The 13,036-nt window shown below is 40.8% G+C and overlaps 1 protein-coding gene across 1 annotated transcript in view; it reads left to right on the top strand.

Annotated features, from left to right (window-relative positions):
- Window positions 1–2,568, top strand: part of LOC144828166 (putative thiopurine S-methyltransferase) — a 213,639-nt gene extending 211,071 nt beyond the window's left edge. Inside the window, exon 8 of the mRNA XM_078686265.1 lies at window positions 2,444–2,568. Coding sequence (XP_078542391.1) covers window positions 2,444–2,568 — 125 coding nt within the window. The remainder of the gene's footprint in view (window positions 1–2,443) is intronic.
- Window positions 2,569–13,036: the final 10,468 nt, after the last annotated feature.

The following is a 13,036-nucleotide window of genomic DNA, read 5'->3' as shown; positions in this document are numbered from 1 at the left end:
GGCCCATCTCACTGCTCCTTTTTGCCACCAAAGTCATCTGAAAAGCTGTCAACGCCCAGCTAGCACACTTCATAGAAACCAACAACATCCGAGACACCTCCCAATCTGGATTCCGCAGCAACTACAACAACAAGACCACCATCATAGCCACCACCGACGACATCTGCGCCCTCCTCGACCAAGGCCACACAGCAACTCTCATCCTCCTGGACCTTTCAGCAGCCTTCGACACCATCTCCCACCACACATTAGCCTCTAGGCTCCAATACGCTGGCATCCAAGGAACAGCCTTAGACTGAATTTGATCTTTCCTCGCAGGTAGAACACAAAGAATAAGACTCCCGTGCTTCTTATCCGAACCAATAGAGATCAGATTCGGAATGCCCCAAGGCTGCTCCCTCAGCCCAACACTCTTCAACGTCTACATGGCCCCCCTCGCAACCATCATCAGAAACCACGGGCTCAACATAGTCTCATACGCCAACGACACCCAGCTCATCCTCTCCCTCACCAAGGAACCCAACATCACCAGGTGTAATTTTCAAGAAGGGATTAAAGACATCGAGCAAAAGCTGCCTGCAGCTCAAATCGGAGAAAACAGAAGTCCTCATCCTCAGCCCCACCCCTCTGCATGGGAAAACAAGGTAGCCCCCCTCCATAGGAAACCCACCCACCCCAACAAATCACGCACGGAACCCCAGCATCATAGTCGACTCTTCACACACCATGAACCGCCAGCTCAATGCTTTGTCCTCTACATGCTTCAACACCCTCCACATACTTCGCAAGACCTTCAAAATGATGTCCCCTGACTCCAGGAAGATTGTCACCCACGCACTCATCACCAGCAGACTGGACTACGGAAACACTTCCTATGTTGGAATCAACAAAAAACTCCTCCTTAAACTCCAGACCGTCCAGAACGCCGCAGCCAGACTTATCCTCGACATCCGAAGACATGACCACATCACCCAACACCTCCTTGACCTCCACTAGCTCCCCGTCAAAAGAAAATAACCTTCAAACTGCTCACACATGCCTACAAAGCCTTCCATAGCACCTGACCCCAATACCTCAAGGAGCAAATCTCCTTCCACGCCCCCAAGAGAAACCTCAGCTGTGCTGACCTCACCCTAGCCACGGTCCCTTCTTCCATCCACAGGGCCGAGCAGGTGGCAGATCCTTCTCCTACCTCGCAGCCAAAGCCTGGAACGAACTACCCCCCGCATCTGATTAAGCCCGACACTGCACCAGTTCAGAAAGGACCTCAAGACCTGGCTCTTCGAATGATCAACGGAGCTGCTCGCACCACCCAAGCGCCTTGAGACCCACACGAGTGAGTAGGGTGCTCTAAAACCCCTGATTGAATATGTTGACTTTTCTCTTAGTGAAGAATCTGTGGCTCAGTTGAAAACAATGAGAGTCTTCTAAGAAGGCGTGAAAGATGGAGTCCTTTCAAAATCCCCATTAGAAAAAACTTGTCTGGATAGAGGGTTGTGCCTCCAGTACAGTGATAGTGTGAACATACTTGTCCACCTGCAAAGTGCTCATCAGACAATATTGCCATGATCACTGACCCAGCCGTGTTATTCACCAGCTCTCTGAACTTTGGGTCTACCTTTAGTATGATTTATCTTCTCCACATAGCAGAATCAGCTCATTTGGCATTCATTATTACGGAGGAATATAACTTGTTCAAGAGGACTCAGTTTTAGTAGAAGCTTTGTTACCCAGGTAGTGTGATGGTGTAAGAAGCATCTGCACTGACTTCTACCTCATAATCTATACATTATATATTTTTCAGCCTACATAAATGGATTCATAATTGAGAGGAACCTTCACTGTTCTGCTGGAAGACTCCAGAGGTAATAGTTCCTCAGAAGAAATTGGAGAACTTGCAGCGGCAAATCGCTAACCCATAGTGATAAATGGCTAAAGGTGAATAGTAGAGCAGGTACACACTGCCAGTAAAGTTTCACTGGAAACCAGTGGGAACCATGCAGAGGAAGTGGGAAAACAGGCCTGTTGCTCGCTCAGGCCACCAACCTGAAATGGTGGCTTAAATATACTATAGAAAGGTTTTCATTTATGAAAAGGTTCAAAACAATTCAATGTCCTCACTGGCTACTGTAAAGGAACATAGAATCTGTGGCCGTAGCTGACAAGGATCTTCAGTCTTCTGAAGAGAGGTGATCTTGTGAGCTAGTCATTAAGATAGAGGTCTATCGGGTCTCCCTAAATGTTGAAGGTAACTGGGAAGACTGTGTATTGTCAGTAGTGCCTGCACCCACAGCTAACAAACCTTATAAACTACCTAACTTAAATTGCGGTGTACCAATTGTTTAGCATTGGTGTTGAGTCAAACATTTTGAGGTTTGTATTCAATATTTATGATTCTGATGATTTGTTTCCAAACTTTTACTTATTCTCTTTTGCTTTTTAGGTGAATCCTGTAACATCAAGTTACTAGAGACAGTCGATGCACTCGATGACCGTATTAGAGGGTGGGGCCTGGATTATTTCCGGGAGACAATACACTTGCTCACACTAAAGGCTAAAACTGTATGATAATGAGATCGCTTAATTACAAGGCACTCCTATGTAGTTCAACTTCTTTGAAGGGCAAATGCTGTTTGCATCTGTGTATTAATATTGTCTGTGACTTACAAAATGCCAATGGTGCTTTCCGGAGAGTGAGATACTGTTGAGCTCTTGGCCTTTAAGTATATTTGAGTGTATGTATGGATTTAAAATGGATTCTTAAAAAAATAGATATATATTGTGGAATAGCACAGTTTAAAAAAAAGAGAGAACACAGAAGCGGTATAAAATCACAATTGAGAATATCAAGCTGTGAAGTTCTTCACACCAAGCAGGGCGCAACTTAACGAGGCAACCATCGCCAACTGAAAATATTCAATAATGGAAACACAAGCTTTCAATTAGAGTCTTCCTCTGCAATTTGAACTTGTAAAGTCATGGGCAGTTTCCTCCTGTCTTACAGTTATTCCACCAGTTTATGATCAGTTCAGACTGTCGCCATACATAGATGATCGGCATCCACCTTCTTCCCATGGTCTTTACTCCTTACATCAAACCTAGGGCTTCTGTTCCACGTATTGTATAAAGTAATGCGATTTTCACTATTAGGAGCCCCAAAAACCCATTACGATATTGCATGCATTTTTTTCATAGAGTTTGAGAAGGCCCCCAATATACAATGTAGGATGTCTATTTCTAACATACCTCCAACACTCTCTTCAGATAATTAGTATAATGTGGATTTGTAATGTGCATGGTAACCTAGAAGGGTTTCCCTGTGCTGGTGCAACAGGAGGGACTATGGAAGAAAGATTAGAAAAGCCACATCTTCAGGAGTGTTTTAAACTTATCCAAAGACTTAAAGGACCTAAGCAAGGCACTGGCAGGCATAGAGTTCTAAAGTGTGAGGCCCAAGTAAGAAAAGGAGCGACCACCTTGCCTCGCCTTGGGAATCCTAGGGACAACTGCATAATTAACATAGCAAGCACAAAGTGACTGATTGCGACAATAGGGCGATACCAGTGACCTAAGGTAGAACGGTCCAGAATTAGACAGGGTTTGAACATATAGCACAATGCCTTCAATTGGACTCGCTTGCCAATTGGGAGTCAGTATAAGTACCGAAGAAAATGAGAAACAAAAGAATGCTTAGGAAGATGATAATGCAGCCGATTCACTGCATTCCTGATGGGGCACCACCTGTCTCCAGTATGCTCCGACCTCAGGATTAGACCATGTGCAACACATCAACTTCATTGAATTCCTTGAATGTGCATTTTTGCCAATGTGTATCCTAGTAGAATAGCAGGGGTAAGATACGTACTATGGAAGAATTTGAATTGAGTGTACATATTCTAGTGTTACTTACCACCTTCTTTTATATATGCCAAGGTTGTATCTCAGCTTGCATCCAAAAGCTGCACACTGCAAGCCCTTTCCCATTTTATGTTTATTGGTAGGTCTTCACCTGGCCTCTCCTTGAGGGGCGCTCTCTATATAGAGAGGGTAATGGACACCCTCCCTATGTCAGTGATATCAATTGTAGCAGCGCTGCTGGTTCAGATGGTCTTCCAGGGAACATTTCCAATGCAATATGTGTCACCCTGGTTAGTCTATCGAATATCAGAAAATGACAAGCCTTCAAACCCATCTGTGCTCTAGTTTCTACAAGAGTGCAGAGTGACTCCCCACTCAGCTTGTGACATTTGTCTTACCATGGGTATAGGTTCTGGAGTTTCCCTCAGTCCACACAGTGGCATCTATACACAATGATTATCATATTTGCCCATTCCCAGATCTAGAGCCTTGGGGGACACCAAATGCCAGACCCACTTCTCCACCTTTGGTGATGTTATAAACTGATACCTCAGTTCTATATTACTATGGCAGCCACAAACAAGATATATTTTCTACTTGGTATATATGTCTGCTGCTCCAAGAGATGATGCAGCTAAGATGCCAAGTAATTGGACTATAACGGCTCTATACACAAAGGTAAGTTTACACATGTGGTTTTACTCACGTGTAAATATATACTTTTTTGCCATTCACCATTTGCTAATGTACATTTATACCTAAATGTAGGCTTGCATATCTCCACCCTGTCAGTTTAGTGGCTGGAGAAATCGAAGACTGAATTTTTGAGTGTAAAGTTACCACCAGTAACTTTCCACATATTGAATGAACCTGTCTGCCCTCATATATATGACTAACAAATAGTCATGTGGGACTCATTCGCATAAGGAGACCTCACCTAAACTTAAGAGGAATCCAAAAACAAATGAAAAACAAAGTTCTATTCCAACTGAATTGTAGAAAAGAAAACAAATCTGAATTTCTTTCACAACTGTATTAAAACAATCCATGTGCAGTACAATATAATATACAGAGATAAAAGTGAATAAAGTGCAGACTTCGCAGTGCTCATACGGGGATGATATTTACAATATATACTACACAAGACACTGCACAAAGCCCAATGGTTGTAAAATTGTGAGCGCACAGTCAGGGGAGGAAGGGAGTCCAAATGAAGGAACAGGCCCTTAACTCATTAATCCGATAGAGGGGGACTGTTGACGTTTCGACCCCAAGCCATCCATAGGGTCTCATCAGGACGTAGTCATCCTACAGATGCACCTGCACATGTTGAAACAAAAAGCAGAAACAACTTGAGTCAAACTAACTGACCACATGCAGTTACAAGGAAAGCAATCCACATTGGACAGTAACCCATTAAATGCTGGAGAAACAAGGTATGTCTGGTAAATGAATTGCACGATCCAAACGTTCCGAATGTTCTATGACCAAATCAAACCGATGCCATAAATACTTCTGCATAATTACCAACAATACATAGAACAAGAGATCCTAACTAATCCCCTAATTATTGTGCAGATCTACATTGGTAATCGCAACGCTGCTAATACATTATCGAGTTTAAGGTAGCCTAGCAACCTGCAGCCCAAGTGAAAAGGTAAATATGGTACACCCACAGACTCGTTACAATATATAATGTATCACACACCAGTGCAATTGTGATAAATGCCTGTGCCAATTCTACTATAACCAGTAGTGAATACTAATAAAGCAGTCTTGTTGCTTGGAAAAATTCAGCAGCACTCCAACATGCAACAACAAGCTGCGTTCATCACAATGTGTCAGGAACGCTTCAGTGTGCAACTGTGTCTTTTTCAAGAAGACTTGTCGGAGTCAAACACCTGCCCAATTTAGGAAACACCCATTTTGGCGCAATGTGAGGCCGCTGTTGAAACGATCTTTAAGGTTAATAGTGCACAATCTAAACCTGCTGTTTGCGATCTTTCTAATATGGCTATCACCGTTCTGCACCTGGGAGCGTGGTCTAGTAGTTGTGACTGTGAGATCAATGCCTCCCGTTAATGAGCATGCACACGGTCTGCGCTGCACACTTCAACTGAAATCTATCCTGAAAATGAAGCGTCTCTTTTCCGCCCCTCCTCAGAAAGGTTCTTGAGGATAATAAAAGTGAATTGTCAGCAGCGTTACAATCAGGAGTCTGTGCGGTTACTCTCGAAAGTCACTTCATGTATGGAGAACTGTTCCGGAATTTAAGAAAGAATTCTCCATAAAGACTAGTGTCGCGGAAATCACTTCTATGTTGGTAAGAGTTGAGTATTCTAGTTCAAAGAAGGTTTCTGAGTAATAGAGACTAAATTGCATATGAGAAGAAGAACGAAGAGGGTAAAGATAAAAACCTATGCAAAGAACACAATATCATCCTCTCTCTCTCTCTCTCTCTCTCTCTCTCTCTATATATATATATATATATATATATATATATATATATATATATATATATATATATATACGCCGCCACCGGAACAGTTGTTTGCCAAATAAAGTCTCTCCAAGCCGTCCCTTGGGTTCCTGCTCTTTTCTTTGGAGGGAGATACATACCGAATATATATATATATAGCAACAATTTAATAGTCAACCATTATAAGAAACTGACAGATTTGTTTAAGTTGCCAGTATCAAATGGTCATCTCCTGCCAATCACTTTAAGTGCAAGTAAAAACCAAAGAGAAATATTCCAAACAAACAAATTCAATTAAATAAAATAGAGAGAAGCTGCCCCTGAGATAAGAACAGGTAAAGGAGAGTTATACTGCAGTAAAATAAAGTAAATGTTACATTTGAGATAGAGGTGTTATTTGTTAATGTGCTTTTTCTTAGGTGCAAGAGAGAAGAAAGGTGTTTCCCAATCAACCAACATTCAGGAACGAGCACCAGCCTTCTGAGGCAGTCTCTCGTTCTCTATCATCTTCCTCTTTCCCCTCTGCTGGTTCATGTAATACACCCGTTTGGGTTGTTGCAGGTAGTTGTGGAGAGGACTGAGGACTAGTCATTTGCTCCTGAGGAAATCGACCCACTGGTATCCTGACAGATTGAAGTGCCACACTCCCTTTATTAGGGACAATTAGAATTCCTCCTGGGCAGGATGGCTGAGGGTATTGAATTAAAGTCTCTAGCAACCATTTAGAGGATATGCAGAAACAACTGAATAATACTGTAGAAGAGAAAAAAATCCTGAGAGGAGGTCAGAATGGCGAATCAGGAATCATTACTAAATAAATAAAAGTTGGATGAATTAGTGTTAGGGTTGGCTTCAGGTTCAGGGATTAGAGAGTCGCAGAATCTACCAACTAGTGCCTCCCCTTAAGAAGTTTCCACACAAGTTAGTCGTGCTCTTTCCCCGATAAATCAGTTAGCCCCTCCAGAACGGTTTAGTGGGGATCCCCAAATGGCACCGATCTTTTTAACTCAATGTTCAATGCATTTCTTGTGCCGACCAGTTTTTTTTTCTGGGGAACAATCAAAAGTGGCATTCATATTGTCTTATCTTAATAAGGATGCAGCCACTTAGTTGATGTATTTGGTTACCTGAAATGATCCAGTTTTATATAATTTTGAAATATTAAAACTGAATTTCTGCGAATTTTTGACCGACGATCTGCAACTCAGGCTACAGACAACGAATTGTTAGAACTAAAACAAGGCAATAGAGACTTGGTCGAATACTTAGCTCACTTTAACAAACTGATTTTGGAGACAAACTGTCCAGAATCTAAGAGAGCAGCAAATTATTTTACAGAGGACTCAAAGATGAGTTAAAGGACGCCTTTGCCCAAATTCCTAAGAGACCTACAAACATTTCTGATTTGAATGATCTGGTCTTACAAATCGATTTATTGATTAAGTGAGCAAAAGAATGATAACAGAAGGGAATTTTGCCCAATCTCTCCACGCTATGATCAAGTCAGAATTGAGAGTCAGAAGGCCGCAGAGAACAATTCAGAAGAACTCATACAAATTGGATCAGTTTGAGGACCACTGTCTAAGGAAGAAAAAGAAAAAACGTAGATCAGGCCATTTTATTGTTTACATTGTGGATTAGCTGGGCATTTTGTGAGAGATTGCCCGAAAAAAACAAAGTTAAATCAGATGGGAAATGTCTGGCTCCACCAGTAGGAGGGGTTGCTCTGTGGAAGTGAGTCAAAAATCAACTCCAACTTCACAACAAGTGGCAAATACATTGCAGTGTGCAGAACCACATTTCATTGTCTCCTTGTTGGCAAGATTTCGAAATACAGATATCCATGGAGTCACTATCATGATTGATTCAGGAGCAACTGGTAATTCATGTGACATTAAGTACTCTTGGAGAACAGGAATTAGATTTGTAAAAAAAATCTAATGTAGAAGCAGTTCGAACAGCTGATGGCACAAACCTCTCTTCTGGTCCAATTACCCACAAAACAGAACAAATTATATTGTCAGGATTGAATGGTCATCAAGACCTAATGGTGTTCAATCTAATAGATACCCCTCAATTTCAGTTAATTCTGACCCCCCACTGGCTTACCGAATATAATCCCAAAATTGATTGGAGTAAAACAACAGTATTGATGGATTCCGCATACTGTTGAGAAAATTGTTTTGGCCAAAACTCTGATTCATGTGAAGAATCCCTTGCAAGTAGACTGGATCTAATTCCGTTTTGATTTGCACATGGAAACAACTGAGATTCCTGCGCATATAAAGATCTGTCAGCAGTATTTGATTTAAAAAAAAGAAGCAGAGATGCTCCCCCCACATCGACTTTACGATTGTACTATAGAGCTGTAACCGGGGGGAGTGTTACCCTGCAGCCAAATATATGCATTAACGGAAGCTGAGAATAAATAATTAAAACAATACTTGGACCAGTATCTAGCAAATGGATTTATTCGCCCCTCTCAGTCCCCCGTTCCGTCTCCACTATTTTTCATTCTACGGAAAGAGGTTGAGCTGTGTCCTTGCATCGATTACTGAGCATTAAATCAAGTTACCATAAAGAATCGCTACCCATTACCTTTAATCTCAGTCTTACTGGATCAAGCAAAGAATGCCAAGATATACATGAAATTGGATTTTAGAGCCTTTCATTTGATTGGGGTAGCTGAAGGAGACAAATGGAAGACTGCTTTTCGCACCTGATATCTTTTCAAATACAAAGTGATGCAGTTTGGACTCTGCAATGCCCCAACAGCATTCAAACATTTTGTTAATGATGTGTTGCGGGAGTTCCTTGATCGATGTGCAGTAGTCTATATCAACGACATTTTGATCTTCTCAAACAATTATGAGGAAAACATTCAACGTGTGAGATCCTTTCTTGAAAGGCTATTAAGAGAACCATCTATATGTGAAATTGGAAATAGTGTGATTTTTATGTGGAGCAAATTGAAATTCTTGACTATGTTCTAACTTCTAGTGTAATCAGTATGGATCCAGCTAAAGTAAAAGCAGTGCAGAATTGTCGAGTCCCAAGATCTGTGAAAGAAATACAAAGTTTCATTGGATTTGCTAACTTCTATAGACGATTCATATCCAACATTTCACAGATGGTTAGTCCAATAGCTCGCCTTTTGAAAAAAGAAGTTAAGTATGATAGGGCTCCTGAGGCATATGCAGCTTTTAAGTATATGAAGGAATCTTTCACGAGAGCTCGTATTCTTTTGCATCCAAATACTGAGGAATCCTTTTTTGTAGAAGCTGATGCTTCTAATGCGGCCATTGGAGGACACTTTCACAACGACATAAGGACACAGGACAACTTCATCCGGTAGCTTTTTACTCGAGGAAGTTAACTTCTCCAGAAAATAACTATTCTATTGCTGACAAGGAGTTATTTGCCATTTTGGAGTGGAGACACTATCTGTTGGGTGCGCAGCACAAGGTCACGGTATACACTGATCACCAAAACTTACAGTTTTTGAATCAGCACAAACTTTAACAGCACAACAATTACGTTGGTCATTGTTTTTTGCTGATTTTGATTTTGTAATTACCTTCAGACCAGGTGTGATCAATGGTAAGGCCGATGCTCTGTCTCAGATAAACACTGAATTCACTGACAGAACAACAGAAAAATTGCCTATCATTCCCCAGAATAAATTAGTTGTTACAATTAAAAGTTCGAACTTCAAGACAGAAATTCGAAAAACCCTGTCAGATAAAGCAATTTTGACCTGGTCCAGAAAAATGTCTTGAGGAGAGATCAAGAATGGCTTGCCTTATCAGAAAGAAAAGCTATATTTACCCTCCTCGAGCTTTGTGAAATGGCCCTTCAAGCTTGTCATGACAGCCCTCTCGCTGGTAATAAGGGAGTACAGAAAACTTTGGACTTAGCAAGAACAAATTTATGGTGGCCAAACATGGACTCCCAAATAAGATAGTATGTTTCCACTTGCAAGAGTTGTGTGGAGGGAAAGCCCAATAGACTAACCCCCCAAGTGTTGATCTTACCCCTACCAACCCCACTTCCTCCTTGGCACACAGTCTCCATGGATTTGATTGTAGACTTGACTCCTTTTGTTTTTTTAAATATCTTTATTGAGATTTTTTTCCCACAATTTTATGCGAGAAGAACAGAACATAGCAATTGATAAGAAAAAAGCCATCAGAAAAAAAGTACTTTACAACCAATCAAGACGTTTCAGCAAAAATTACACAAGATAAGCTCATTTCTTATGTTAAGTCAATTAAAAAGGAAGAAAAGATAGTAAACGTAACATGGCTAAATTAACAAAAAGAACAATGATGAGACCAAATAGTTCAGATAATCAATTAGTCCAACACCCCTTGAATCCATTGCATTACCGGAGTCCAGATCTTCATACCTAAGGCTCTTTTTTTCCGACCCTTCGTTCTATATATAGCGATTTCAATATTATATGTAGCTAAAAGACGGGCTCTCCATGTTTCGAAAGATGGGGGGTTTGGGCTAATCCAATCTTGCGTGATGCATGCCCAAATTAATGCCATAAGAATAAATACTAAGTATTTCTTCTCTTCTAATAAAGTATCCGAATTTACTCCTATCAAAACTAGTTCATCTGTCAGTATAACCGTCGAGCCAAACAAAACTGCCCAAAAACTTTGAATTGATGAAAAAAATGTAGATAAGTGTGAACAGCGAAAAAACATATGTGGTGCGTCTGCTGCATATTCCCCGCATCTACTGCACGAAGTACCCACGGTTGTCCCCCATTTCGAGATCTTAGAGGGCGTGTAATATAGGTCAAATAAAGCCATATAATGTTGAGACCGTGATCTGCCACTAATCAAAATTCTGTTTCCTAGAGCAATTGATTCCTCAATATGAGTTGTGTCCCTAGCCAGCTTTACAGCCCATTTACTTTGAATTATTTCAATATCATCTGGACACGAGGAGATTATCAATTTATAATAATATCCAATCGTTTTTTTACTAAACATACTATCAATAATCGGAATTCTTCGTAGATGAGACCGCATATGTGTGCCCAGACAGTTGAAAAAGCTATGGATCTGTAAATACTTGAACAAGTCATTAACTGGTATATGAAATTTATCTTGTAATTCAATAAAGGGAATCAAATGGTCATTTTGCCACAGATCACCCACATACTGAATTCCACAATGACGCCACCTATTCATAACTGACTCTTGAAAGATTAATGGGAGGGTACCTGGTGCTGAAAGGGGTGTATAAAACGAAATCTTAAAAATACCTAATTGGTGCTTTATTATTCTCCAAACTGCCTAGGCTGCTTTCACGGTCTTAAATTTGGGTTTTTTAAAGTAGCTAGGCTCTACGATCTTGATCAAGCATCCCCGACACTCTTCCCTAATGCAAATTCATATATGGAGGGTGAGTGGCTTAATGGTATCCGTGCCTTTTCACCAATAACCAGTGGGCAAATAAACTGTATAACAGATGCCAAATAATAATAAAAGAAATGCGGTATACCCCACCCTCCTCTATCCTTTGGCAAGATCATTCTTTTATAAGCCCTTCTCTGGAGTTTATAGCCCCACAAAAACCTGGCTGACATCCTCTCCAATTGTTTAAAACAAATAGGAGGAAATTCAAGAGGGATAGCATGAAACAGAACTTGGGGAGTATCAGCATTTTAAGGACATTCGCTCTCCCAACTAAAGATAGATGAAGATGATCTATTCGCTCAAGCGATGAATTTGCTTTCTTACTGTATTTAAATTTAATTCTGGAATAGCAGAAACCAGGGATGTGATTTTGATGCCCAGATATGTAGTTTCAGACACGGTTTTGATTTGCATAGACAGTTTCTGTCCGATATATAATATTTGCGTCTTAGAAATATTCAGCTTATAGCCAGAAAAAGACCCGAAATGGATCGCTAATTCTTCGATTTTTGGCAATGCCTTCTTAATATCTGTTGTCACCACTACGATATCATCAGCGTAGGCAAGGGCTCTATAATTCATGCGTGAAACTTGCACCGGTGTTATATCCTCTGTCTGGTTCAGTTTATTTAAAAAAATATCAATATAAAGAGCAAACAGCAGAGGAGAGCACGGGCATCCCTGTCTGGTGCCACGAAGAATTGAAAAAGGGATAGATTTCTGCCCTGCTAGTCTGATGCATGATGTTGGAGAAACATAAAGAGCTTTTATAGCTGATATCATCTGAGGACCAAATCCTTTCAGATTCAGCAGATCCCATAGAAACGGCCAGGCTACCCTGTTGAATGCCTTCTCAGCATCCAACAGGGTAATTCCAAGAGTCGTCTTAGTCGCTTCAGCCCAGTCCATTAAGGCAATAAGACGACGTATATGATCCGTAGTATCCCTATAAAGCCGTGTTGAAATGGAGAAACAATTGATGAAATTATACCAGAAAGTCGGTTAGCTAAAATCTTTGAAAATATTTTGCTATTCGCATTAATTAGAGATATAGGCCTATAAGAGGCAGGCGAGAAAGGTGACTTATCTTTCTTTAAAAAGGCCATGATAATTGATTGCCGCCATGATACCGGTGCAACACCTTTCTGTGCATCTTGGAGAGTAAGAAGCAATTCATTCTTTACTAGATGATGAAACATTCGAAAAAATTCCAGTGGGATACCATCTGGTCCCATTGCTTTTCCAGTTGCGAGAGACAGAATAG

The sequence above is a fragment of the Lissotriton helveticus genome, chromosome 4_1, assembly GCF_964261635.1.
Source record: "Lissotriton helveticus chromosome 4_1, aLisHel1.1, whole genome shotgun sequence".
NCBI classification, from domain to species: Eukaryota; Metazoa; Chordata; class Amphibia; order Caudata; family Salamandridae; genus Lissotriton; species Lissotriton helveticus.
Note: the sequence above shows the minus strand (reverse complement) of the source record. Positions and strands in the feature narration are given on the sequence as shown.